Source organism: Hylobates moloch, unplaced genomic scaffold (assembly GCF_009828535.3).
Source record: "Hylobates moloch isolate HMO894 unplaced genomic scaffold, HMol_V3 SCAFFOLD_10, whole genome shotgun sequence".
NCBI classification, from domain to species: Eukaryota; Metazoa; Chordata; class Mammalia; order Primates; family Hylobatidae; genus Hylobates; species Hylobates moloch.
Window position 1 is genome coordinate 83,686,775 of NW_026652285.1, and position 26,412 is coordinate 83,713,186.

General features: G+C 42.8%; 1 protein-coding gene across 5 annotated transcripts in view; it reads right to left on the reverse strand.

Moving 5' to 3' along the window:
* Nucleotides 1-1,536: 1,536 nt before the first annotated feature.
* PTGR1 (prostaglandin reductase 1) overlaps nucleotides 1,537-26,412 on the reverse strand; it is a 32,403-nt gene continuing 7,527 nt past the window's right edge. For 3 of the 5 annotated variants that reach the window (XM_058445272.1, XM_058445273.1, XM_032164864.2), the window contains exons 5-9: nucleotides 21,859-22,026; nucleotides 17,649-17,766; nucleotides 13,016-13,171; nucleotides 11,475-11,583; nucleotides 6,461-6,968 (exon numbers count right to left, since the gene is read on the reverse strand). In XM_058445272.1, the coding sequence (XP_058301255.1) occupies nucleotides 6,706-6,968; nucleotides 11,475-11,583; nucleotides 13,016-13,171; nucleotides 17,649-17,766; nucleotides 21,859-22,026 (814 nt within the window). In that variant the 3' untranslated portion in view covers nucleotides 6,461-6,705. Of the gene's footprint in view, nucleotides 2,366-6,460; nucleotides 6,969-11,474; nucleotides 11,584-13,015; nucleotides 13,172-17,648; nucleotides 17,767-21,858; nucleotides 22,027-26,412 lie in introns of those variants that run through there. The other 2 variants (XM_058445274.1, XM_058445275.1) reach the window with 1 other exon arrangement.

Consider the following 26,412-nt stretch of genomic DNA (forward strand, 5'->3'; position numbering starts at 1 on the left):
ATATATATATATATATAGACTCTTCCTGTCCAAGAGCATGGTACCTTTCCATATGTTCCAGTCTTCTTTTGTGTTCATCAGTAATGTTGCTTTTGTTGTTGTTGTTTTGTTTTTAATTTGTTTTAGACACAGGGTCTTACTCTGCTGCCCATGCTGGAGTGCAGTGATACAGTCACAGCTCATTGCAACCTCAGACTCCTGGTCTCAAGTGATCCTCCTGCCTCAGCCTCCCAAGTAGCTGGGACTATAGGCACACACCACCACACCCAGCTAATGTGAACATTTTGCAGGTACGGGGTATTGTCCAGTCTGGTCTCAAACTCCTGGACTCTAATGATCTTCTCACCTTGACCTCCCAAAGAGCTGGGATTACAGGTGTGAGCCACTATGCCTGGCCCCTCAGTAATGTTTTAAGTTTTTCTTCATAGAAATCTTTCACATTTTTGTAGATGTATAGACATTCCCGTGTGTTATATTTTGTGCAGCTCTTGTGAATGACAGATTCCTTCTTTGGTCTGTTGAATAATTAGACTCATCTGTAGTGGACCAGTATGGACTGGCCCTAAGACCCCTGTACGCCTGCAATGATTATTTCCTCTGGCATAATCACAAGCAATAGGGGTGGTAATCTTAAGACTTCAAAATCACTGATACTGGCAGGGAGATAGCTAACACTTACCTAATATATGCCAGGCATTATGCTGGTGTTGTTTTGTTTTGTTTTGTTTTTTTCTGAGATGGAGTTTTGCTCTTGTTGCCCAAGCCGGAGTGCAATGGCATGATATCGGCTCACCGCAACCTCTGCCTTCTGGGTTCAAGTGATTTTCCTGCCTCAGCCTCTTGAGTAGTTGGGATTACAGGCACCCGCTACCATGCCCAGCTAATTTTTGTATTTTTAGTAGAGACAGGGTCTCGCCATGTTGGCCAGGCTGGTCTTGAACTCCTGACCTCGCCTCTGCCTCCAAAAGTGCTGGGATTACAGGTGTGAGCCACCACGCCCAGCCTATGCTGGTGTTTTAAATAAATGTATAACATGTATATGAAACAGATGTTATTATCCTCACTTTAAAGATGAAAAATCAGAAGTCTAAGGTCACAGAAGCAGTAAACTTTTTTTTTTTTTTTTGAGATGGAGTGGGCTGGGCGTGGTGGCTCACGCCTGTAATCCCAGCACTTTGGGAGGCCGAGGCGGGCGGATCACGAGGTCAGGAGATCAAGACCATCTTGGCTAACATAGTGAAACCCCGTTTCTACTAAAAATACAAAAAATTAGCCAGGTGTGGAGGTGGGTGCCTGTAGTCCCAGCTACTCGGGAGGCTGAGGCAAGAGAATGGTGTGAACCCAGGAGGCGGAGGTTGCGGTGAGCCGAGATTGCGCCACTGCACTCCAGCCTGGGCAACAGAGCAAGACTCCGTCTCAAAAAAAAAAAAGAGATGGAGTGTCGCTCTGTTGCCCAGGCTGGAGGACAGTAGTGCAATCTCGGCTCACTGCAACTTCCGCCTCCCGGGTTCAAGTGAGTCTGCTGCCTCAGCCTCCCAAGAGGCTGGGATTACAGGCATGTGCCACCACACTCAGCTAATTTTTGTATTTTTAGTAGAGACGGTGTTTCACCATGTTGGTCAGGTTGGTCTTGAACTCCTGACCTCATGATCCGCCCACCTCAGCCTCCCAAAGTGCTGGAATTACAGGCATGAGCCACCATGCCCGGCTAACTTTTTTTAAAATTTAATTTAATTTAATTTTAAGTTCTGGGATAATTATGCAGACCATGCAGGTTTGTTACATAGGTAAACGTGTGCCATGGTGGTTTGCTTCACCTGTCGACCCATCACCTAGGTATTAGCCCCCGCACGCATTAGCTATTTATCCTGATGCTCTCCCTCCCCCACCCCCACTTCGACAGGCCCCGGTGTGTGTTGTTCCCCTCCCTATGTCCATGTGTTCTCATCGTTCAGCTCTTACTTATGAATAAAAACATGCAGTGTTTGGAAAATTTTCACACTTCAAAGCCATTATTTTCTACCATAACTCAGAAGAAGCTGTAGTGAACAGTGAGGTGACTGGTTGTTGTTGACTGTGAAACTTCCATCCTCCATCACTAATTACATAGCACTTAAATGTATTTTATTAAGTAGCTCAAACTCATTACAAGTACATTTCTTAGACATTTAAGGTAGTATACATTTTTGCTAAATGGTGAAAAACAAATTAAGTAATCATCTAAATGGCCTCCAGATTCCATGTGTCCTCTTTTTCATGCTTTCACTATTGTCTTCCCCAAATTATCTCCTTTCAGCATTCCCATAAATGCAGCTGGCATGTTTTCGAATCCTTCGATGATATATTCCTTGTACTGGATTTTACCCTGTATCAAAGCAACAACAAATTTTAAAACTTAATTTAATATTCTCAATGATACACTGTTCTCATCCTAGCAACAAATGTATCAGGTACATCATTGGAAACCTTGAAAATAAGAGATGGAGGTCCTGTCCTCCACGAACTTGAAGTCAAGGGGGGGCAAGATCCACTTACACAGTACATGTAAAAGATTACAAAGTACACCTAAGAAGAACTTAATAATAGGTGTCAGATCATAGTGCGAAATGTCATAAGGCAGCGATTAAGCAATCTCTTTTTCTTTTTTTTTTTTTTTTTTTTGAGACGGAGAGTCACTCTGTCGCCCAGGCTGGAGTGCAGTGGCGCGATCTTGGCTCACTGCAAGCTCCACCTCCCAGGTTCACGCCATTCTCCTGCCTCAGCCTCCCGAGTAGCTGGGACTACAGGTGCCCACCACCATGCCTGGCTAATTGTTTTGTATTTTTAGTAGGGACAGGGCTTCACTGTGATAGCCAGGATGGTCTCAATCTCCTGACCTCGTGATCTGCCTGCCTCGGCCTCCCAAAGTGCTGGAATTACAGGCGTGAGCCTCCGTGCCCAGCGCAATTAAGCAATTTCTAAGTAAGATGCATAGTAAAGTTTAATAATACAATGATCTCAGAGGAGGTGCAAATAGACAGAGAAAAGAGCACCCTTCATTACCTCTGGCCCCTGAAGAGGCAGGTCCTATTCAGGAAATATAAATGGCAGGACAGTCTAATAATTTGTCTCCCCTTTAAGCCAAGGTTCTTTCAACATGTGTTTAACCTTTATCTGGGAGTGTGGGAAGGAAGGGTTCATGTTAGTGAGGAAGGGTCTTCATTTCTCTTTCTACTACAAGGCACAGCCTACTAATGGGAACTAATTTACATTTTCAGATTTTTTTAAGGGGTCTTATATAGAGACCCGAGTTACCTGATACAAGTTTTTCCCTAATGTATTCCAGTGATGGCTTAGCACTCTTCATGGATTTATAGACAAGATTATTTGCTTGAAGTCAGTCAATTACAAAGTAGGGAAGCTGAGATTTAAACTTTTATTATTATTATTCTGAGACAGGGTCTCACTCTGTCACCTAGGTTTGAGTGCGGTGGCACAATCATAGCTCACTGCAGTCTCAACCTCCTGGGCTCCAGTGATCCTTCTGCCTCAGCCTCCTTAGTAGCTGGGACTAGAGGGATGTGCCACCATGCTCAGCTAATTTTTTTTAGTTTTTGTAGAGACGGGGTCTTGATAGGTTGCCCAGGTTGGTCTCAAACACCTAGGTTCAAGTGATCCGCCCACCTCAGCCTCCAAAAGTGCTAGGATTACAGGCAAGAGCCACTGTGCCTGGCTGAGATTTGAACTTTTGACTTGAAAGCCCCAACTCATTCTTGAAGAAGCAAGGAATCTGGATAGGGTGGAAAGGTAGAATCCAGTTCAGAGGTTAAAAATAGAGAACAAATACTGTTATGGACTGAATTGTGTGCCCCCAATCCAAATCCATATGTTCAAGTCCTAATCACCAGTACTTGACAATGGGACTATATTCGGAGATAGGGCTTTAAAAAAGGTAATTAAGAGGCCAGGCGCAGAGACGGATTTGCACTCTGTCACCATGCTAGAGTACAGTGGCACGATCTCGACTCACTGCAACCTCCGCCTCCCAGGTTCAAGTGATTCTCATGCCTCAGCCTCCCAAGTAGCTGGGACTATAGGTGCACATCACCATACCCGGCTAAGTTTTGTATTTTTAGTAAAGACAGGGTTTCACCATGTTGGTCAGGATGGTCTCACTCTCTTCACCTTGTGATCCACCCACCTCGGCCTCCCAAAGTGCTGGGATTACAGGTGTGAGCCACCGCGCTGGTCCGGAAGGCACTTTTCAGTGAAGACTTGCAGGACGTGAGAGAATTCAGCAAGCAGTTACAGAGGGGTGGAGTGGTGGAGGAGACTGGGCAAGTAAACAAGGGGGTGAATACTAAGAAATGAAATCAGAGAGATAACAGGGGTCAGATTTTGTGTAAGCTTGCTGAGTATTAGCACTTTGGTTTACTTTAAGTGAAATGCAGAGCTTTGCATGGTTTGGATCATAAGAATGGCAGGATTTGATTTGTGCCTTAACAGATCACTATGGCCACCACATTGGGAATTGTCTATAGGGGTGCAAAGATGGGAGGCCAGGTAGAGTCCACTACTGTTGCAGGAAGTCAGGGACCCCAAATGGAGGGACCGGCTGGAGCCATGGCAGAGGAACATAAATTGTGAAGATTTCATTTTAATATGGACATTTATCAGTTCCCAAATTAATACTTTTATAATTTCTTACGCCTGTCTTACTTTAATCTCTTAATCCTGTTATCTTTGTAAGCTGAGGATGTATGTCATCTCAGGACCACTGTGATAATTGTGTTAACTGTACAAATTGATTGTAAAATGTGTATTCGAACAATATGAAATCACTGCACCTTGAAAAAGAACAGAATAACAGCGATTTTCAGGGAACAAGGGAAGACAACCATAAGGTCTAACTGCCTGCAGGGTTGGGCAAAATAGAGCCGTATTTTTCTTCTTGCAGAGAGTCTATAAACGGACTTGCAAGTAGGGAAGATATTGCTACATTCTTTTCCTAGCAAGGAATATTAATAATTAATGCCCCGGGGAAGGAATGCATTCCTGGGGGAGGTCTAGAAGTGGCTGCTCTGGGAGTGTCTGTCTTATGTGGTTGAAATAAGGACTGAAATACGCCCTGGTCTCCTGCAGTACCCTCAGGCTTATTAGGGTGGGGTAAAAACTCCGCCCTGGTAAATTTGTGGTCAAACCGGTTCTCTGCTTTCGAACCCTGTTTTCTGTTGTTCAAGATGTTTATCAAGACAACACGTGCACAGCTGAACATAGACCCTTATCAGTAGTTCTGGTTTTGCCCTTGTCCTGTTTCCTCAGAAGCATGTGATCTTTGTTCTGCCTTTTGCCCTTTGAAGCATGTGATCTTTGTGACCTACTCCCTGTTCGTACACCCCCTCCCCTTTTAAAATCTTTGATAAAAACTTGCTGGTTTTGCGGCTCAGGTGGGCATCACGGACCTACTGATATGTGATGTCACCCCCGGTTGGCCCAGCTGTAAAATTCCTCTCTTTGTACTCTTTCTCTTTATTTCTCAGCCGGCCAACACTTATGAAAAATAGAAAGAACCTACGTTGAAATATTGGGGGCAGGTTCCCCCGATACACTACAAACATCCAGGCTAGACGGCATGGTGCCTGGACCAGGGTGGTAGCAGGGAGGGGGGAGAAGTGTTCAGATTCTGTATATGTTTTGAAGATAGAATCACCAGAATCTCCTTAGAGATTAGACAAGGGTAGGAGAGAAAGACATCAAAGATGGCTCCGAGGTTTTTGAATTGAGAAACTAGAAGTATAGAATTGTTATAACTGAGATAGTAAAGTCTGAATATGGAGCATGTTGAGCAGGAAAGATCAAAACATATTTAGTTTTCAAGATGCTATGTCAGAGATGTGTATCAGGCATCCAGGTGGACATACTAGCCTAGAGGTAAGAGGAGAGCCAGGCTGGAGATAGAGCTGGGAGCTCCCGGCATACTGAGCCCAGACGAGCTAATTAAGGGATAGCTCGAGTGTGGATAAAGAAGAGCAAAGGCCCAATGACCATGACCTGGGGCACTCTAATATTAATTTGGAGAAAATAAAAGCTAGCAGGAGTCTGAGGAGGACCAATCAGTGAGGAAAACCAAGAGTTAAGGGAAGCCAAGGGAAGAAAGCATATGAAGGAGAGAATGATCACTATGAAATATTTCCCATAGCCAAGTGAGGCTAAGAATCAACCAGTGGATTTCACTATGTAAGGGTCCCCTGTGACCTTGACAAAAGTTAATTTCGGCCAGGTGCGGTAGCTCACAACTGTAATCCCAGCACTTTGGGAGGCTGAGGCAGGCGCATCACTTGAGACAAGCTTGATCAACATGACAAAAACCTGTCTCTACTAAAAATACAAAAAGTTAGCTGGGCGTGGTGGTACACGCCTGTAGTCCCAGCTACTTGGGAGGCTGAGGCATGAGAATTGCTGGAACCCAGGAGGCAGAAGTTGCAGTGAGCTGAGATTGTGCCACTGCACTCCAGCCTGGGCAACAGAGTGAGACTCTGAAAAGCCTGATATGTGGGTTTAAGGAAGAATGGAAAGAGAGGAATGGGAGACAGTGAGTGTAGACAGCACTTCCAGGTATTTTGTTATAAAAGGGGGAGAAGGGAAATGGACCTGCATTTGCAGTGGAAATGAACTTTAGAGAGGGTTGTTTTGTTTTCCTTTCAAAGATGAGAAAAGTAAGAATATTTATATTCTAAGCACAATGACCCAATAGGGAAAAACTGAAGACGCGGCAGAGAGGGGGAAGAATTGGTGGAACAAAAGCCTTGAGAGGCAAAAGGGAATGGGACCTAGTGTACAATTGGAAGGGGTGGCTCCGGAGCTCCTTACCTCTAAGACCCATTTCAGCAACTCCTTCAGAGCTTTTTGGCGGGTATCTCCTTGCCAGCGGTAGACGACGAAAGCTTCCATGCGAAGCTCTTGAAAGATAACAATCTCTGGGGGTGGGCCTATGAAGAGAAGAGCACATTTGGGTGGCAGGATCCAGGGAGGTGGCCGTGGCGAAACAAGCAGTACAGGTCACTGTCACTGCGCTTGGTGCTGGGAGTTTCTTGGTGCTTCTCCCCTTCCGTTTCCTCATTCCTTTCTGATCCACGGGACTGCTGGCCAATCAACATGCACTCTGCGGCAGGTAGAATAATCGCCCCAAAGATGTTCATATCCAAAAACCCCAGAACCTGTTGCTTACGTGGCAAAAAGGACTTTGCAGATGTGATTAGGAACCTTGGGGTGGGGGGGGGGGGCGCAGTGGCTCATGCCTGTAATCCCAGCACTTTGGGAGGCCAAGGCGGGCAGATCACAAGGTCAGGAGTTCGAGACTAGCCTGGCCAACATAGTGAAACCCCCGTCTCTATTACAAATACAAAAAAAAAAAAAAATCAGCTGGGCATGGTGGCGGGTGCCTATAGTCCCAGCTACTTGGGAGGCTGAGGCAGGATAATTGCTTGAACCTGACAGGTAGAGGTTGCAGTGAGCCAAGATCATGCCACCGCACTCCAGCCTGGGTGACAGAATGAGACTCTGCCTCAAAAAAATAAAAAGAAAAAAAAGAACCTTGAGATGGGAAGATTATTCTCCACTATAAAGATGGACCCAATATAATAGCAAAGGTCTTCGTAAGGGAATGAGGGACACAGGAAAGTTACAGTCAGGAACAGAATATGGGGAGATAGAAGCAGAGATGAGAGAGAGGAGGAGGAGGAACAGCCTATGCCACTGGCTTTGAAGACAGAGGAAGGGGCCACATGCCAAGAAATACAGGCAGCTGCTAGAAGCTTGAAAACGCAAGGGAACAGATTCTCCTCTAGCGTCTTCAGAAGGAATGCAGCCCTGCCAACCCATTTTACTTTTAACCTCCAGACCTATAAGAATAAGTGTGTGGGGTCGGGTATGTGGCTCATGCCTCTAATCCAGCATTTTGGGAGGCCGAGGCAGGCAGATCACTTGAGGTCAGGAGTTTGAGACCAGCCTGGCCAACATGGTGAAACCCTCTCTCTACTAAAAATACAAAAATTAGCTGGGCATGGTGGCACATGCCTGTAATCCCAGCTACGCAGGAGGCTGAGGCAGGAGAATCACTTGAAGCTGGAAGGGGACTGCAGTGAGCTGAGACTGCACCACTGCACTCCAGCCTGGGTGACAGAGTGAGACTCGGTTTCAAAAAGAAAAAAAGGAAACAAACAAAAGAATAAACATGTGGGTGTTTTTGTTTGTGTGTTTTGTGGTTGTCGTTTTTCATTTGAGACAGGGTCTGGCTCTGTTTCCCCAGGCTAGAGTAAAGTGGTGCCATCACTGCTCAATGCAGCCTTGACCTCCTGGCTCAAGAGATCTTCCCTCCTCCACCCCCCAAGTAGCTGGGACTATAGGTGCATGCCACCATACCTGGCTAATTTTTTTTTAGTTTTTGTTTGTTTGTTTGTTTTTTCTGTCAGAGATAAGGTCTCACTCTATTGCCCTGGTTTGAAACTCCTGGGCCAAGCGATCCTCCTGCCTCAGCCTCCCAAAGTATTGGGATTACAGGCATGAGCCACTGCGCCTAGCTAAGAATTTGTATTTCTAACAAGCTCCCAGGAGATGGTGATGCTGCTGGTCCTTGGCCCACACTTTGAGAACCAGCACCTCAGAAAAAGCACACAGCTCTCCTGCAGCCTGTAAAGAAGATACTACCCTTCTCTGTGTGAGGAAGAAAAAGTTTTTTGGTTGCCTGGTTGATTTTCCCAAGTGTCTTAATTGACTAGAAACTGAGAGAATGACACCTGAGCATAGGCTTTCAAGTTCAAGTTCCAGGAAGTCAGGTGAAGATGCCTGGTGTGCTAAGACAAGTGGTGGAATCTAGCTTCAGCATCTTTGATGACCACTGGCACCACTCAGCCTAAAGTTCCCACTCACTACTTTGAGGAAAGTAACATTTTCTGTCGGAAATATGAAGCTTTGTCCTGAACCAAAAGAAACTAATGCAAGAGAATGAGACAGAAAGAGTGCTTCTTCAGAAGACCCACATCAACTATTCTTTGTGAGTTAGGGATTGGAACTCTCATTTCCTCATCTTAAATGAAAGTGGGATGGGCATGGCGGCTCATGCCTGTAATCCCAGCACTTTGGGAGACCGAAGGGAGCAGATCACGAGGTCAGGAGATTGAGACCATCCTAACACGGTGAAACCCCATCTCTACTAAAAATAAAAAAAATTAGTCAGGCGTGACAGTGTGTGCCTGTAATCCCAGCTACTCAGGAGGCTAAGGCAGGAGAATCGCTTGAACTCAGGAGGCGGAGGTTGCAGTGAGCTGAGATCACACCATTGCACTCCAGCCTGGGCAACAGAGCAAGACTCTGTCTCAAAACAAAACAAAAAACAATAGCCAGGTATGGTGGCACATGTCTGTAGTCTCAGCTACTCAGGAGGCTGAGGTGGGAGGATCACTTGAGCCCGGAAGGTGGAGGCTGCAGTGAGCCATGATTGCACACTGCACTCCAGCCTGGGCAACAAAGCGAGACCCTGTCTCAAAAAAAAAAATTAAAATTAAAAAATAAAAACAAAATCTCCAGTCTGGGAAACAGAGTGAGACCTTGTCTCAAAACAAACAAATAAAAAAGCAAAATGAAAGTGAAATGCTGTTTCTGGGTTTGTGCGTGTTGATGAGAATGTTGGTTTTTGTTTTTTTACTGAAAGCAAAAAAGCAAATGTGGCATTAAACCTGGAGGAAATCATTGCTTGCCTCTGAGCTATCCTAACAGTGGAATATGTTAGAATTTCTGGGGATCTGTGGCAGGGTAGAATTCCATCTGATTAAAATGGAATGGACAAGGCCAGCTGACATCTCAAAGTCCTGTCTGAGCAGCTGAGCTTCCAAAGACTAATTGCTAAAAAGACTAGATCGAGTTACTGTATCCAAAATATTTGGCTATTCCTAATTGGACTGTGGTTAAGAAAAGTCCTCCTGCAGCTTTGCTCAGCTGGCAGGCAGACAGTTTCCCATGATTCCAGCTTAGCACCAGTTAGAAAATGACAGAGGAAAAAAAAGTCCCTAACAATAAGATTGCCAAGTAAATCTGGAGTTTCCTTCTTGGTAATGATTTTGATTTTTCACAACCTGAGAGGGAATCTACAAGTTGCCCTTCGTCAGCCCCTTCCCTTCTAGCCCCCACATCTCCATACAGTTGTGGGGTGGTTAACTAGTGGGGCTATAAGATTTCATTCCCATTAGTCAAGCTCATCATAGAATAAATAACCAATTGATTTATGGTTGCCTGGATCCTGATTAGAGTCTTTCCTTCTTTCTCCTTTTTTGGGGGGGACCACAGGTAATTTGTGATCTGTCTTAATAGCACAGAATCATTGTAGCAGAAACAGACTCTGTATGGGGAGCTTAGAAGACTGGTCTTTGTTTTGAGTCTGTTGCCAATAGGAGTTAAAGAGTCTCTGGTCCTCTTGGCCATTCATCTCCCCACTTGTAAAATGAGAGGCCTGTACAAGGCACCTCACAGGACTGGGATTTAATGAATATGGTTCTCTGGTTGATACTGCTTTTGGACCTCAGAGTGTGGAGTGGGAGGGGTGTGGTTTCAGCATAAGAGAGTAGCGAGTAGGGAATGGAGTGCATGGCAGGGCACCAGAGAAATAAAACAAGGACAATCAAGGAATGGAGGGAAGCTGCTGCTCCCTTCCTTTTTAGTGGCAATTGTCAGCCTGCTGAGGCCAAGGTGCCCTACTGCTCCAAGAAGCACTGCCCAAGATTTCTGAAGGGCATGGCAGCCTGCCCGTCCCTTCACCCACAGCAAGTCACGCTTTATTCCTCTCACACCTCCAGCAATGTCTCTAATATCCAGAGGAACCTGAATATTTTACCAGCCAGACCAAGGTGTTCTGTTTCTAAATCAAATCATCACTTTTTACAACTTTGCATTAAATGATAGGTAAAAACTAAAACTTTTAATAACTGTTTCTTCTATATTTGTAGATCCTGCTGTTTTTCTACATAAAAATCTAACGTAAGCTGATTTAGCACAAAATATGTGAAATTGTATATTTTTAAATTTCTTTTGTTGTTGTTTTTGTTATTATTATTATTTTGAGACAGGCTGTCACTTTGTCACCCAGGCTGGAGTGCAGTGGCACGAACACAGCTCACTGCAGCCTCAGCCTCCCAGGCTCAAGCAATCCTCCCACTTTAGCCTCTTGAGTAGCTGGGACTACAGGTGCACACTACCACGCCTGGCTTATTTTTGTATTTTTTGTAGAGATGGTATTTTGCCATGTTGTCCAGGATGGTCTCAAACTCCTGAGCTCTCACAAAGTGAGGCTCTATCTTAAAAAAAATAAAAAATAAAAAAATAATAATAAAAGAATATAAGAAAATCTTTCTAATAATTTCAGAGTCACTGGCCTATGGCATATCTGTGAATTTTCTCCTTGTCCAGCCTTGTGACATATGGGATCGTGTGCATGTGCTCATTACCTGGGGGAAGTGGGCCGGTTCTGTTATATGTAGAGATGGCTCCACATATGGCAATCCTTCCAAATTTCTTCATCTGGCCGATAACAGTGTTTGAAAACTCTCCACCTACCTGAACAGACAGGAAAAACAAAACCAAAGACAAAACGTTAAATAATCTAAATACTAGAGATTCAGGAGAATCATTAAGTCACAATCATTATTTTACAATACCTGTTTTAGCAGCAACAAAACTGATTGAATTAGCCCAACAGTGTGGAAGATTGTAGTTAGAAAGACATTAGAAACAGGCATTTTCGGCCGGGCATGGTGGCTTACACCTGTAATCCCAACACTTTGGAAGGTTGAGGTGGGTGGATCACCTGAGGTCAGGAGTTCAAGACCAGCCTGGCCAACATGGTAAAACCCTGTCTCTACTAAAGATACAAAAAATTAGAAGGGCATGGTGGCGGGCGCCCATAATCCCAGCTACTTGGGAGGCCGAGGCAGGAGAATTGCTTGAACCCAGGAGGTGAAGGTTGCAGTGAGCTGAGATCACACTACTGCACTCCAGCCTGGGAAACAGAGCAAGACTCCATCTCAAGAAAAAAAGAAAAATACATAAACAGGCATTTTCATTTGACTCTAAGACCATACCTTTTATAACTTATACATTTTACTTGATTATATATTGAGATTCTCTGATCAGCTAAGTGAAAGAAGCCAGTCATAAGAGACCACTTTTAGTGGGGGGGGAGGGTGGGTAATGGAGAGTGACTGCTAATGAGTAGCATTTTTTGGGGGGGTGATGAAAATATTCTTAAACTGGTTGTATAATTTTGCCAATATAGTAAAAAACATTGACTTCTACATGTTAAATGAGTGAATTACATGGTACATGAATGATATCTCAATAAAGCTGTTTTTTAAAAAAGGCATATGTACTTTCTTCATGTATCCCTTGTATCAGTGGTCCTCAACCTTTTTGGCACCGGGGACCAGTTTCATTGGAAGACAATTTTTCCATCGAATGTTGTGGGCATGGTTTCGGGGATGATTCAAGTACATTGTGTTTATTGTGCACTTTATTTCTATTATTATTACAATGTAATATATAATGAAATAATTCTACAACTCACCATAACCATAGAATCAGTGGGTAAGTTTTCCTGCAACTAGATGGTCCCATCTGGGGGTGATGGGAGACAGTGACAGATCATCAGGCATCAGGCATCATCAGGCAGCTGAGTAGTGCGATCCCCATAAGGAACGCACAACCTAGATCCCTCACATGCATAGTTCACAACAGGGTTTACACTCCTATGGGAATCTAATGCTTCCACTGATCTGACAAGAGGCGGAGCTCAGGCAGTAATGGGAGCAATGGGGAGGGGCTGTAAATACAGATGAAGCTTTGCTTGCTCACCTGCCCCTCACCTCCTGCTGTGCATCCCAGTTCCTGATAGGCTATGGACCACTAACTGTCCATGGCCCAGGGGTAGGAGACTCCTGCCTTATATAGTACTTAATTAATAAATTAGATATTAAGTCCAGTTTGTACTTACATTATCAAAATAACAATCATAACCATCAGGAGAGGCTTTCTTCAAGGTTTCTTCCAAAGACTCTACTGTCTTGTAGTTAAAGACAACATCAAATCCAAGCTTTTGAAGGTAGGCAACCTTTTCATCAGACCCTACTGCTCCTACAACTTTGCAGCCCTAAATAGTAAAAAAAAAAAAAAAAAAAAAAGGAAACCATTAATAAGTCACAAGCATGGACCAACACTACTTTCCTAGTCTAGTATGCCTAGGTTCCCTAAGAACACTCTCTTAGGTGCTGAGCCACATATATAAGGAATAGCGTAATGGGCCAACAGATCCCATAGGTGAAATTAGTCCCCGGACCATCCTACAACTCAGCTTCAGCTTGCTTCTGACCACCCAGCAGGTCCCTTCTGCATTTATTTGGTTCATAGTTCCACCAGCTGGTTTCACAACCCATTCATTTGACTTCCTTGGTTCTTTGTTTCTGGGCTTCTCTTCCTTGCAATGCGGTGTATGCCATCTCTTGGTACAGTCATTCTTCAGACTATTATTTTGTCTCAGCTCTGTGACTCCCACATCACAGACAGCCCTCCTGGTAACTGCCCCCTTATCCTTTTTTGATTTTTTGGATGTTTATATTTTTTTGAGACATGGTCTCACTCTGTTGCCCAGGCTGGAGTGCAGTAGCACGAACATGGCTCACTGCAACCTTGACCTCTTAAGCTCAAATGATCCTCCCACCTCAGCCTCCTGAGTAGCTGGGACCACAGGTGCATGCCACTGCATCTGGCTTATATTTTTTAAATTTTCATAGAGACAGGGTCTCACTATGTTGCCCAGGCTGATCTCGAACTCCTGGGCTCAAGTGATCCTGCTGCCTCGGCCTCCTAAATTGCTCGGATTACAGGCATGAGCCACTGCACCAGGCCCCCTTTATCCTTTGATTTAGTCCAAAGCACCAGACTAGACGCTTCCTCATCACAGAGGAGCTAGGAAGCATTCTGAAAAGCACTTTCAGGATGACACTACAGATTATATTGGTTCATAGAAACTAGCTTTTCAGAAAGCTCCCTTATACTCTAAATGTATTATGAAGACCAGAATATGTGCCACTGTGCATTTTCAATTGAGGAAAAACCCCAATTGGATTTACATGAATCTCTGTACAAATAGTGACGGCCATATGCTTTTTCCATTCCTTCATGATTCCAGAAAAACCTATTGCAAGAGAGCCATCCTTGGTCCTTTTTCCTTCTAAGACTATAGACTATCATAGGATGATCTCTTTTACTCTTATGACCTCCTTTATGCAGATTATTAATTAATCTATTCTATCTATTAATGTTATAGCCCATGTTTTTTTCTCCTGAGTTCCAAATCAGTATTTCCAACAACATACAGATGTCCTCACACTTGGATGTCCTGTAGGTCCCTCATAAATAGTGTGTTCAAAAGGGAATATACTTTTTTCCTTGCTTCTTACTTGTTTCTTTTCTATCCACTATTATAGAGAATCATACCACTCAGTTATCCAAACCTGAAACATGGCTTAAAGGAGAAGCTTTCCTTTGTCTTATGATCCATGTCCAATCATCTGGTTTTCTTCCTCTTTTTTAACCAAACAGCCTTAAAAACCGACTCTGGGCCAGGCGGTGGCTCACGCCTGTAATCTCAGCACTTTGGGAGGCTGAGGCAGGCAGATCACCGGAGGTCGGGAGTTCGAGACCAGCCTGACCAACATGGAGAAACCCCATCTCTACTAAAAATACAAAATTAGCCAGGCGTGGTGGCACACGCCTGTAATCCTAGCTACTCGGGAAGCTGAGGCAGGGGAATAGCTTGAACCCAGGAGGCGGAGGTTGCGGTGAGCTGAGATTGCACCATTGCACTCCAGCCTGGACAACAAGAGTGAAACTCCGTCTCAAAAAAAAAAAAAAAAAAAGCTGACTCTGACTTCCAATCTTTGTCGATGCATCAACATTTTCATTTGAATTATTATAAGAGCCTCCTAAGTGGACTTCTTGTCTCTAGTATAATGTCCCTAAGAACTATTCTCCTACCAAGGCCTAAGTGATGTTTCTAAAAAGCAGAACCAATCATGGTACTTCTTTAAGGATTGAGTATAAATTCCTTAGCATGGCAGTCTCCAGTGGAATTTCTACAGGGAAGAGAAGATATTTTAAAAGATGTGTTCATACCATTTCGAGTTTCTCAGTGAAATTCAAAAGGATACTGCATTAGTCAACAAGGGCAGGTTATGGGGAAAGGAAGCAATCCCAGAATATGATGAGCCTCAGCTATGAAAAACTCAATTGCTAATCTAGAAACTGATGCTGCTGCAAGTCATATAATTCAATTGGAGGACCAGATTAAGAAAGTACAGAATTCAGAGGAAAAAGTACAAAAGATGTAATTATGAGAGCAAAGAGAGCATACAAGAATAGTCCTAAGGGAAACAGAATGAACATATACCATTCCTCATGAAGAAAACAGAATAGATGAAAAAAAGAACTAAATAGAAGAAGAAAACTGTTCTTCATCTGAAGAAAAAAGTTGGTCTTCAGATTATAATGGCTAACAAACTTGCAGGCAGGATTAAACAAAGACAGATATAGACATTTCCTGGTGATATTTCTAAATTCAACGAATAACAAGAAATGCTTATAAGCACCTAAAAGAAAAGTCTAATTACCTACAAGGGAAAGAGAATCAGATTGGCTTTGAATGTCTCATCTGCAACACTAAATAAAAATTGAAAAAGTAGAGCAATTTTATAGAGCTCTGACAGAAAGGGATTGGGTCCTTTGAATTTTTTTTTTTAATTTAAAGACAAGGTCTCACAACATTGCCCTGACTGGTCTTGAACTCCTGAGCTCAAGGGCTCCTCTTGCCTCAGCCAGAATTCTGAGAAGCTGGGATTATAGGCACACACCACTGCACCTGGCAGGTCCTTTGAATTCTATATGCATCAAAATTAAAAGGCATTTTCAGATGTCATAACCAAAAAGTTTTAATAATCATATGAGATTTTTATTATTTATTAGATTATTGAATAAAAATCTAGGATGTAGGGGTAGAATATGGGGAAAAAATATACTGTTAGAAGTTCATATACATATATTGTGTATATGTTTATTTTTGTATATAAAATATGTATATGAATAGTAGCAGGATAGAAATAAAACAGATTTTAAATAATTGGTAAAAAGGTAAACACTAGCAGAATGTAAATAAAACTTAGGTTCTCAGTAATTAGAGGAAAAAGAACATAGAAAATAACACAGAAAGAAATAACCAATAAATAGAAAACAAAGTAAGATAATATAAATATGACCAAACATTCCAGTTATGACAATTAATATGAATGGCATAAATTTAACTATTACAACACTGAGACTTTCAGATGGGTTAAAAATGCAAATAGCTGCATTTTACAGAAACACACAAAAAATGGACAGAAAGGTTGAATATAAAAGAATAGGTTTAAGTGCAAGTCCTATCAAACTTACAGGATAAAAGCCCCTTGTGATTTTAATAGGATATTTGAAATTGGAATATTTAGAAATAATCCTAATTCATTTTGTAATTTTAGCATAATCCAAGCCTAGCTAAATTCCAGAACAAAAAGTAAACTTTAAACCGAACCCACTTGTGACTGTAGATGCAAAAATTCTATTTTAAATGTTATCAAGTCAATTCCAAAGGTATAAGCCCATAATATACCATACATACGTAAAGCTTATTCTGGAAATGTCAGAATGGTTCGACATTGGAAAACTAATGTAATTCATTCACTGAAAAGTGAACATGATAAATGCTGCAATGGCATTTAATAAAATTTAGTATCTATTCCTATTTACTTACTTAAACAAATTATTCTACAACTTCTATGGTAGCCTCACATTTGTATTCCAAGCTCCTATTAGCACTGGAGACCAGTCCAAACCCTTGGCCGTTGGTTGTAGCCCTGTACTCATCTGTACTCCATCTAACTTGTCCCCTAGGACCTAGGTCCTGAATCCTGCATCCCAGCCTTGGGTAAAGGATCAGTCAAGCCAGATCACCTTTCCACTATGTAATAACAAATCCCTACAGTGTCTGAGTTGTCGCCTACTCTATACACCCATCATCAGATTGGATCCCTTGAGCAGACATCTGCCTAAATCAGAGCCAACGCTTCCTTATCCCAGGTATCTCCCAGGATTTAGTTCCCAAGCCATGGCCCCACTGCTCTGGGCTGGATGCCTGTTTCCTTCTAGTACAACAGCCTTGGCAGTGGGGCCACGTGGGTGATGACTCTTAGTTGGCTCATCTCAAGTCCCTTCTTCATTGCTAAGGACAATCATGAAGAAAGAAGATTAAGCTGTAGCGATAGAATGTTCAGTAAAAAATATGAAAGTGATAAATGCTGATAAACTCACTACTCTAGACAGAGGCCATTTCTGACTTGATTATCTGCAATGTTATCAAATAACAATGTTCAGCTTATCTTTGCTATAGTTTTCCCCATTCCTCCAATTTCTCAATCTCCAACTTCTAAAGAAGACAACTAGACTATAAACTCCCTGAGGCCAAGGAAGATCTGCTGTGTTCACTGTTGCATTCCCAACGGGTTTTGAATAAAGGCTTGTTACTGGAGTAAGGCACTTACCTTGAGCTTTGCAATCTGCCCCACAACAGAGCCCACAGCTCCAGCTGCTGCATTAACCATCACTGTTTCTCCACCCTTCACACCACAGATTTCAAGTAGGCCAAAGTAGGCAGTCAGGCTAAAGGAAGAAAATTAAGGATATATGAATAGAGTTGTTTCTTTCCTCTATAACTCATTTATATATATTTTGAAGGCCTTCTCAATGGCCCAGTGCCATGGGTCCAAGTAAAAGACAAAAATATAGGAAATAAATATTGCCAGCCACTGTTGCTTTACTTCCTCCATCTCTACTCTCAGATAGGAATAAAGATGATGTGAACTAGGGAGGGAAGAGAGAGTTGGCTAGAAAGGGGCTGTATCCTGTCCATTCACAGGCCAAATTTCAGGGGCAAAAGATGGATTATCTTTCTCAAACTTTGGGGATTCAAGAAGAGAGAGCTATGCCTCATTCCCATATAAGTTCTATGGAGATGATGAGCTTCATGGGAGAAGCCCCCATGTTATCATGGTAACATAGCCACAGAGTAGCTACAATGCTGTGATATTAGGCATGAGAGGGTCACAGGGAGCATCTGGAGCTTTCCATGGCTCCAAAGTGGTATGGAAGACCTTCTGAAATTTCCCCATATTACCACAAGTAAGATGTCAAAGTTAGCTTGCAAGAAAAGAGCTACTGGACCTACCAAGATGTCGCACTGGCGGTACTGGTGGGGACTGGGTGAGGACACCACCACACCTCATTGGATTGCGAGTTTGGAAGGTGATATGATTGAAGGCTTTCTTCACAACCAAAGGGAATGATGGATAACAGAGGAGAACAGAGAGGAAGAGCTCTCATCCATAGAGGGTACAGGGCAGGCAGGAAAGACCAAGAAGTGCTGGAATTGTTTAGTGCCCACTAATTGAATGTAAGAAGGTATTAAGCATCCTCTACTTTCACAATGATGTCCTTGGCAGTGACAATTTTGAGGAGTTCAAATTCTGAGTGAAATATGAATTTGGGGTACATAGGAGTTGTTTTTGTTTAGAGGCTGATCATTTGGCGCTATATATATATTTCCATTTCATTCCTCAGAAGAACTTCAAAGTGTAAAAAAGGAAGGGGAAGGAAGGGTGGGAAGAAGGAAAGGGGGAAAAGATCTGAAAAGTTAGAGAAAGGAAGTAACTTTGAGCAGGAGACCAGCTTAAGACCAGTACAGATCAAGATCAAGAAGTCATTGTTGTCCCCCTTCTACTGACACTGAACTTGTATTATCCCTTGGAGCTTTGCAACAACCCCAGGGAGAAGAAGAAAGAAATCCTGAGTTTTAAATTTGAAATGATGTGAGAAATCACTGAATTTAACTGAGGTTTTCTCTTATTACACTAGCCAAAAGGAGGGCTTGAGGTAGAAATGAAGTTCAGTAGTGGAAAATGTTAAGCTATATTTCTGCAGCCCTGAATCTGAGCCAATAAAATCCAGACCCATTATAGTGATTGTTAAGTCACTTGCAGAATTTCAGACAAATTCATGTAAAGTTATTTTTGCATTAAAAAAAAAAACTACATGTTGACATTACTTAGCTTACACAGCCTCTGACTATATTTGGGGCCCATGAGAGGTTGGCATTGAATAGAAGGCAGTGACAGGCACAGGCAGCATTTTTTCTGAGAATCCAAATATCTAACATTCCCTTAACACAGTGTTTTTCAAAAGGGGGAGGCAGCACCACCTGCCTCAGAATCACCTGAAATTTTTTTTTTTTTTTTTTTTTTGAGACAGAGTCTCGCCCTATCACCCCTGCTGGAGTGCAATGGGGTGATCTTGGCTCACTGCAACCTCCGACTCCCAGGTTCAAACGATTCTCCTGCCTCAGCCTCCCCAGTAGTTGGGATTGTAGGCATGCGCCACCACACCCAGCTAATTTTTTGTATCTTTAGTAGAGACGGGGTTTCACCATGTTAGCCAGGCTAGTCTCGAACTCCTGACCTTGTGATCCGCCCACCTCTGCCTCCCAAAGTGCTGGAATTATCGGTGTGAGCCACCGCACCCCGCTGAAATGTTTGTTAAACATTTAGATTCTCAGGCCTCACCCTAGACCCACTGATTCAGAAATAATCCAAATGTTAATAAGACTCTAGGTGATTTTTATGAATGCTAGCAATTGAGAACTACTCCCTTTACAAAAAAATTTTTTTTGAGACAGGTTCTTGCACTGTTGCCCAGGCGGGAGTGCAGTGGCGCAATCATGGCTCACTGCAGCCTCAATGTCTAGGGCTCAATCGATCCTCCCACCTCAACCTCCCAAGTAGATGGGACTACAGGCACACACCACCACACCCAGCTAATTTCTAAATTTTTTTGTAGAGACAAGGTCTCATTATGTTGCCCAGGCTGGTTTCCAACTCCTTACCTAAGGCGATCCTCCTGCCTCAGCCTCCCAAAGTGCTGGAATTACCAGCATGAGCCACTATACCTGGCTGGGATGGGTCGACTTCCAAGAATGCTAGGACTTCTGATATAGACTATAAGAGAAGTTGAACTTTGAAATCTAGAGTGTGTTTTAGCTGTCCAGACTCCACAGATTTAACATTCCCCCAACGTTTTGCATCATTTCCTTCAATTAAGTTGGAAGAGCACATGTATTTGCTCTCCAAACCATTGATTCTATTAAGTCCTTCTTAGTCCAAAGTACACCATTAATTTTCCCTCAAGGATTTCTTTACTTTTGACTTCTTCATCTTATCTTCATTGTATTTTATTTTATTTTATTTTTTGAGATGGAATCTTGCTCTGTCACCCAGGCTAGAGTGCAGTGGTGCAATCTCGGCTCACCGCAACCTCCACCTCCTGGATTCAAGCGATTCTCCTGCCTCAGCCTCCTGAGTAGCTGAGATTACAGGCACATGCCACCATGTCTGGCTAATTTTTGTATTTTTAGTAGAGACGGTTTTACCATGTTGGTCAGGCTGGTCTCGAACTCCTGACCTCATGATCCGCCTGCCTCGGCTTCCCAAAGTGCTGGGATTAGAGACGTGAGCCACCGCGCCTAGCCTCCATTTTATTTTAAAAGGAGGTAATGTTTGGGAAAGTCTTTGTGTATCTCAGATCGGAATATCTAATTGAAAGCCAACTCTGGAAATATCTAGAAGGTATACTGGGAGAGGGAGATGCTGGTTGTCACAGGTGGAATAACTCAATCAGAAAGTGTAACCTCTGCTTCTGTTTTGGGGTTAAGTGAACTGGCCCAGAAAACTCTGGCATTAGCAAAGAAGACCCATCCCACTGGTCAGTGACTCATAATAACAAGAAGTCTCACTGAATGGGTGATGTGTTGACAGAGGATTCTTAGAAATGGGCATGTATGACTCCCCACCTCAGTCACTGAGCACCACTGGTTGATTGTTTAGAGTAAACGTGCATTAACACGCATTCCTTAGTGGCTTGGATCAGATGAATAAGAAATATACATGAGTGAATAAATTACCTTCTCTTTCAGGAGTCAGGATCTCCTAATATATTACAAATTACCTTCTCAACAACCAAAGTTTCCTCATGTCTACCTTCACCTCTCCTCCCCTACACCTGGCTCACAGTGCAGAGGGAAGGATGAGCGGGATAACAAAGGAAGAGGAAGAGCTCTCACCCATAGAGGGTACAGGGCAGGCAGGAAAGAATAAGAAGTGCTGGAATTATTTAGTGTCCACTAATTTAATGTAAGAAGGTATTAATTTTAGTAAATATTAATTACTAAAATATTTATTCATGCCGGGCATGGTGGGTCTAACTGAAATTTTGTATCCTTTCACCAACATCTCCCCAACCCTTCAGCCTCCCGGCCCCTGGTAACTATCATTCTCCTCTCTAATTCTATGAGTTCAACTTTGTTAGATTCCACATTGAAGTGAAATAATGTGGTATTTGCCTTTCTGTGCCTGGCTTATTTCACTTAACATAAAGTCCTCCAATGTTGTCACAAATGACAAGATTTTCTTCTTTTTTAAGGCTGGATAGTATGCCACTGTGTATCTAGACCACGTTTTCTTTATCCATTCACCCATTGATGGACACGTAGGTTGATCTTCCTTCTGAGTCCTGCCCTCTTCTCTAATCAGCCCCTGAGCCTATCACACATCAAATATCTTCCTGTTGACCAAGTTCTGAACAAAGCATTTTGGAAAACCAGAGTGTCAGACATTCAAACAAATGGAACATATCCATGAAACTCACCCTGGCATGCCAATTGTCCCCAGAGCCAAAGACAGTGGTATTGTGTCTGGCCACTCTGTCAGGAGCTTTTCCAGATCTTTCCCATCAGAAATGGAGTGCGTTGTCCAGCCTGAAGAAGCCAGTACAATAGTTCCTTTTGGTAGGGCTGCATTTTTACTTTCCACAACTCTGAAAGATAAAGCACATTAAGGCATTAAGGCATGTGACATGTCTTCCCCTTCAAGGGAGTCAGGATGCTGTGGGGTTAGTGTTGACAAAAGGGCACTGAGGTTGATATTCCACGACTGATAGGCCATCACCCCTCTCCATCCTAATTCTTAGTCATTGGCATAGGGGTCATCAGAGAACTCTCAACTGGCCCAGCCACTTGAGGAGTGGCTCGTGGGGGGAGGAGCGCCTGTTCTCACCCACTTCTCTTCCTTTTAAGCAAGAGGCCTCTGTCCTCTGGCTCAAGGTGACCTGAACACTAGCCTTCTCTTCTTCAGGTATCGCTCTCTTTCCCTTGGCCTTCCACGGTCCACAATCTTTGAGATTTTCCTCTCTACTGTCCCTTTCACTCAACAGATAAGCATGCTCAACTCTGCCATCTCATAATCCCATCTCTCCCCTATCTCCTTGCTCCTTCGTCCTCCTTTTTCAGCCAAACTTCTTCACTTCCTATTCATGTGCTAACCTGCTGCAACCTGCCTTCCACCCCTACTACTCCACTAAGGTCACAACAACCTCCTGAGCACAAAATCCAGTGGATATTCCTTAATCATTGTCTGATTTTACTTTTCCACTGTCTCTCTCTCTCTCCTCTCTCTCTCTCTCTCTATATATATATAGATATATATACACATACATATATATACATATATATATGTATATGCATATATGCCTACTTTTTTTTAAAAAAATGGAGTCTTGCTGTTGTCGCCCAGGCTGGAGTGCAATGGTGTGATTTCAGCTCACTGCAATCTTCACTTCCTGGGTTCAAGCAATTCTCCTGCCTCAGCAGCTGGGATTACAGGTGCCCACCACCACACCAGGCTAATTTTTGTATTTTTAGTAGGGATGGGGTTTCACCATGTTAGCCAGGCTGGTCTCGAACTCCTGACCTCAGGTGATCCACCCGCCTCGGCCTCCCAAAGTGCTGGGATTATAGGAATGAGCAACTGCACCTGGCTCAATACTGTTTCCTTAGTCAGGATTTCTATAAATGGTATTACTAGGTCAAAGAGTATTAAAACATTTGTAACTCTTGCTGCATATTGCCAAATTCCCAAATTCCTTCCTAGAAGGTTGTGCCAACTTCCACTTCCACCATCAATGTGTGAGTGTATTATCTCCATTACTATTACATTTTTAAAAATAGTTTGCCAATCCAGCAAACCCAAATACATGTTCATTTCTTTAATTATTAGCGAGAAATGTATAAGACCTATATGAAGAAAACTGTTAAGGGGATATAAGACAAAATGAATAAATGGAGAAGCATACCTTGTGTTTGGAGAGAGAAATTATAAAGATGTCAGTTGCCTCTAAATAAATCTGTAAGGTCATTGAAATCCCAGTAAAGATCCATAGACGATTTCTACCAATGGTATTATAATAACTCGCTAGTCATTGAGACACAAAATTTAAAAAAATAAAGAAAGAGATGTTTGATTTTTTTAAGAGACAGGGTTTTGCCATGTTTCCCAGGCTGGTCTTGAACTCCTGGATTCAAGCAATCCATCCACCTTGGCCTCCCAAAGTGTTAGGAGTACAGGCGTGAGCCACGGAACCTGCCCCCACTCATTATTCTAATATGAAAGCTAAATGACTCAAAATTTTTGTCGTAAAAAATTAAAGTATAAAATACAGAAAACATGAATACTTTTTTGAGATGGAGTCTCGCTCTGTCATCCAAAGCTGGAGTGCAATGGCGCGATCTGTGCTCACTGCAACCTCCTCCTTGGTTCAAGTGATTTTCCTGCCTCAGCTTCCCAAGTAGCTGGGATTACAAGCGCCCACCACTGTGCCCAGCTAATTTTTGTATTTTTAGTAGAGGCAAGGTTTTGCCATGTTGGCCAGGCTGGTTTTGAACTCCCGACCTCAGGTGATCCACCCACCTTGGCCTCCCAAAGTGCCGGGATTGCAAGCGTGAGCCACCGCCCCCAGCATGAATAAATATTTTAGTAATTATGGAGTGAGGAATCCCTTTCTAAGCATGAGATGAAACCAAAGGACCATAATTATAAATACTTATAACTTTATCACGTAAAATTTTAAACTGTAATTGGACACAGAAGAAAGATCAACAAAGGCCCGAACATTTGCAACACTAATATCCTGAACATACAAGAAGCTTTTACAAATCAATATAACGAACGATAAGACCTAAAGGAAAAGGGCAAAGGATAGAAACAGATAATCCACAGAAGAAAATTGAGAATTAACTTACAAAAAGAAGGTCAACATCACTAATAATAAAAGAAATGCAAACTAAACTAAGCATAAAGTATCAATATATTTATCTCAGGTTGCTGAGACTGATGGTGAACAGTATAAGGGAAACAGGTTAATACTATTTGTAGGAGTGACATTCACACATTTTTTTTTTTTTGAGACCAAGTCTCACTCTGTTGCCCAGGCTAGAGTGCAGAGGTGTGATCTCAGCTCACTGCAACCTCTGCCTCCTGGGTTCAAGCGATTCTCATGCCTCAGCCTCCTGAATAGCTAGGATTACAGATGCCCACCACCACACCTGGCTATTTTTTTTTATTTTTAGCAGAGATTTGGTTTTGTCATGTTGGCCAGGCTGGTCTCGAACTCCTGACCTCAAGTGATCCTCCTGCCTCAACCTCCCAAAGTGCTGGGATCACAGGCATGAGCCACTGCGTCCAGCCTTCATATAATTTTTCTGAAGAACAATTTGTCATCACCTTTTCAGATGAAAAATATACATTTCTTTGGGTCTAGAATTTATGCTTCTGGGAGTTTAATGTAAAGCAATACTCATCCAAGAGGGCAAAGAATACACAGAGACACACGTATAAATATATACATGCTCCTTGAAGAATTATTTGTCATAGAAAAAACTGAAAACAGTTGTTATCAGTAGTAGATTAGTTAAAAATAACTTGCAGCTATTAAAAGGTAGGTGGTATATTTATATACTGTCAATGAAAGATATCCTTAACATAATAATTGAGAGAAAGCAGTTTTCTGAAGGGCATATAATTCCATTTAAAATTTATATATAGGCCGGGTGTGGTGGCTCATGCCTGTAATCCCAGCACTTTGAGAGGCCGAGGCGGGTGGATCACCTGAGATTGGGAGTTCGAGACTAGCCTGACCAACATGGAGAAACCCCATCTCTACTAAAAATACAAAATTAGCCAGGTGCGGTGGTGCATGCCTGTAATCCCAGCTACTCAGGAGGCTGAGGCAGGAGAATCAGAATCACTTGAACCTGGGAGGTGGAGGCTGCGGTGAGCCAAGATTGCGCCATTGCACTCCAGCATGGGCAACAAGAGTGAGACTCCGTCTCAAAAAAAAATAATAATAAAGTAAAATGAAATTTATATTTAAAAGTATGTGCACTGGACAATTTTTCTTTTTCTTTCTTTTTTTTTTTTTTTGAGATGGAGTCTCGCTCTGTCACCCAGGCTGGAGGGCAGTGGTGCAATCTTGGCTCACTGCAACCTCCGCCTCCCAGGTTCAAGCGATTCTCCTGCCTCAGCCTCCTGAGTAGCTGGGATTACAGGCATGCACTACTACACCCAGTTAATTTTTGTATTTTTAGTAGAGACGGGGTTTCACCATGTTGGCCAGGCTGGTCTCGAACTCCTGACCTCAAGTGATCTGCCCACCTCGGCTTCCCAAAGTGCTGGGATCACAGGCGTGAGCCACTGTGCTGGCCCACAATTTTTGAAATAATAATATATTAACAATAGTTGTCTTTAAGGTTCAGATGACAGGGGAACTTTCAGTTTCTAAGATAAAAATTTTGTTTTATTTGAATTTTTACAGTAATCATTGTAGGCAGACCCCCTGAAACTATTGCTATGGAATAAAAGATGAAATGATCCTGATTATTGTCATTAAAAGTTGCATGCAGGATTGTGTAAAGACAATGCCAGGCTAGACTGCCAGAATGAGCCAACAGCGTGTGATGTGCTTCCCCCTGCAGAGAGCCTATGAACAGACATGCAGTCAGGGAGGTTTCACATCACCAAGATTCCTATCCCAGAAATGCAGATTTTCATTGCTCTGGGAATGGAATGCAACTGTTGTGGAGAGCCTATAAATGGATGCATGGGGGGTGCTTGTCCATATAGAAAAGACAGGGCTGTAAACGCCCTCATCTTGCCATGGCTCTTCTAGGCCTCTTTACAGTTAAGGCATACTCCCTTCTGAGAATTTCTGGTCTAATTGATTGTCTAGCTTCACCTCCTGTTTCTATGGATTGTAACCAGCTTTTGCTGCAACTGTTACTGCTGATTAATATCTTGCTAATCATAGGTTATGAAAAGACTGTGTTATTAGCCGGGCGCGGTGGCAGGCGCCTGTAGTCCCAGCTACTCG